The sequence below is a fragment of the Lactuca saligna genome, chromosome 9 (assembly GCF_052625555.1).
Source record: "Lactuca saligna cultivar CGN05327 chromosome 9, ASM5262555v1, whole genome shotgun sequence".
In the NCBI taxonomy this organism is placed as follows: Eukaryota; Viridiplantae; Streptophyta; class Magnoliopsida; order Asterales; family Asteraceae; genus Lactuca; species Lactuca saligna.
This window is the reverse complement of record NC_136425.1, coordinates 136153139-136155326: the sequence shown is the minus strand read 5'-3', so window position 1 is coordinate 136155326 and position 2188 is coordinate 136153139. Positions and strand designations below refer to the sequence as shown.

Below are 2188 nucleotides of genomic sequence, written 5' to 3'. Positions count from 1 at the left end.
TACATGGATAATTACATGGATAATTACATAGAGTTGAAAAAAGTAAAAAAGAGTTGAAAGACAAAATTGCCCATCATGCCTTGGAAACCAGAAATAATCTTTTTATTAAGAAAAATGATAAACTTAGGTTGTGGGCCACATGCAAAGGATAAGTATTATTCAATGAGGGGCAAGTGGATGGACCTACAACTGGGAAGAAAAGTAAAGGCAAAAGTAAAAAGACAAAGACAAGTACTGAACTATCTTGTCAGTGGGTTTTACAAGCATATAGGAAAAGTGAGGAAGAAAGTTGGTGTATGAAAACCTACCAACATGAGCATTCATGTCTCAATACAAGAAAGGTAAGAACGGCCACAACAAACTTCATCTCTAAACAGATTATGGATCTAGTGGAATCTAACCTAACTGTGTCAATCAAAAGTGTAGAAGAACTACTTCAGAAAAGATATCAGGTGAGCTTCTCCAAAGACAAGGTATTTAGGGCTATAGCAGATGCCAAAAAACATGTGATGGGAGATTACAGAAAACAATATGATGTGCTGAGAGATTACATATTAGAGTTGCAGTCCACAAATCCTGACACAACTGTGAAACTGGAACTACTTCAATAACCAAATCTCGTAAATGCAACTTCAAGATGTTTTCAGAGAATTTATATTTGCTTGGGTGGAATGCAAAAGGGGTTCAAATCATTCTTAAGGGATTTTATTGGTTTAGATGGGGCCTTCATGAAAGGAGCTTACCCAGGGCAGATCGTGACTGCAGTTGGCTTAGATTCTAACAATGGTATATACCCATTGGCATATGCCATTGTTGAGTCTGAGAACACACAAAGTTGGAAATGGTTTCTACAGTACCTGGGAGATGATTTGGACCTGTCACAACTTTCAAACATCACTTTCATAAGTGATAGACAAAAGGTAATAGATTTCCTTGATGTATTTTAGTTTTGTTGTTACACTTGTATTATACTAACCACAGTTTAATGACTTTGTAGGGCTTAATTCCAGACATTTCACAGTTGTTCCCAGTTGCTGAACACAGATTTTGTCTTAGACATATCTATGAAAACATGAGGAACAGATGGAGAACTACTGAGTACAAAGAAAAGTTATGGAACTATGCCAAAGCAATAACAGTGCAAGATATCAATCGTTTGATGAAAGAGTTTAGTAAATATGACATAGAAGCTTATGAATGGTTGAAGAAGAGCCCACCACAACACTAGGCTAGAAGCTATTTCATAGGTAGATAACTATCAATTCAGTGCTAAGTTACACAAATTTGTTGTATGCTGTTCTAAATTACAATTGTCTTGCAGGTAGACCAATCACATACATGCTTTTGAATAACCTATGTGAAGTGTTTAACAGTAAACTGATAGAAGGTAGGGATAAACCAATAATCACATGCTTAGAGTACATTCATGAGTACATGATGAAGGGGATTTTCAATGTGATAAAGGCTCAACAGAAGTGTGTAGGTCTATTGACTCCAACAACAATAAAGATCATGGAAACAAACACAACAAATGCTTCTAACTACATAGCCAGGTGGAATTCCTCAGACAAGTATGAAGTACAAGGACCATGGCAAGATCAACATGTTATTGACATGGGCCAAAGGGTATGCACTTGTAGGAAATGGGAATTAACAGGAATTCCTTGTACGCATGTGATTGCAGTCCTATTTGATAAAGCTGACAATGGTGAGGATGTGGGTGAACTTTACACTTATGTACACAAGGTGCATTGGCTTGAAACCGGGAAAGAGGCTTATTCCTACAAGGTAGAACCAATCAAAGGTGGTATCATGTGGCAGGTTAGTGATTGTCCAATAAAGATCAGCCCTACTCCACATCGTAATCAGCCTGGTAGGCCCAAGAAGAAGAGGCAAAGATCCATGGAGGAAAAATATCAAAGTCAGGTTCAAAGTTAGAGCCAAACTCAAAGTCAAAGTCAAACATTTGGTGCTCGTGGTATAGATGGTCATGGTCCAGGGGGCAGTGGAAAACTCACAAGGAAGTTCATGACTGTCACTTGTAGCAAGTTTAAAAACAAGGTACATAATGCAAGAACATGTAAGGGGCAAGTAGGAAATTGATGTGTTGTCTTGTTGGATTAAGACTATGTAATGTGTTACTTATGGGAACCATTGTGATGTTCTTTTGAGTGTCTGTTTTATGGTT

General features: G+C 37.6%; 1 protein-coding gene across 1 annotated transcript; it reads left to right on the top strand.

Moving 5' to 3' along the window:
- The first annotated feature begins 380 nt into the window (after positions 1–380).
- On the top strand, positions 381–1938 carry LOC145016737 (uncharacterized). Its single transcript, XM_078974967.1, has 4 exons — positions 381–587; positions 681–920; positions 998–1172; positions 1322–1938. Exons 1-4 carry the CDS (start codon positions 381–383, stop codon positions 1936–1938), a joined length of 1239 nt encoding a protein of 412 aa, XP_078831093.1.
- Positions 1939–2188: the final 250 nt, after the last annotated feature.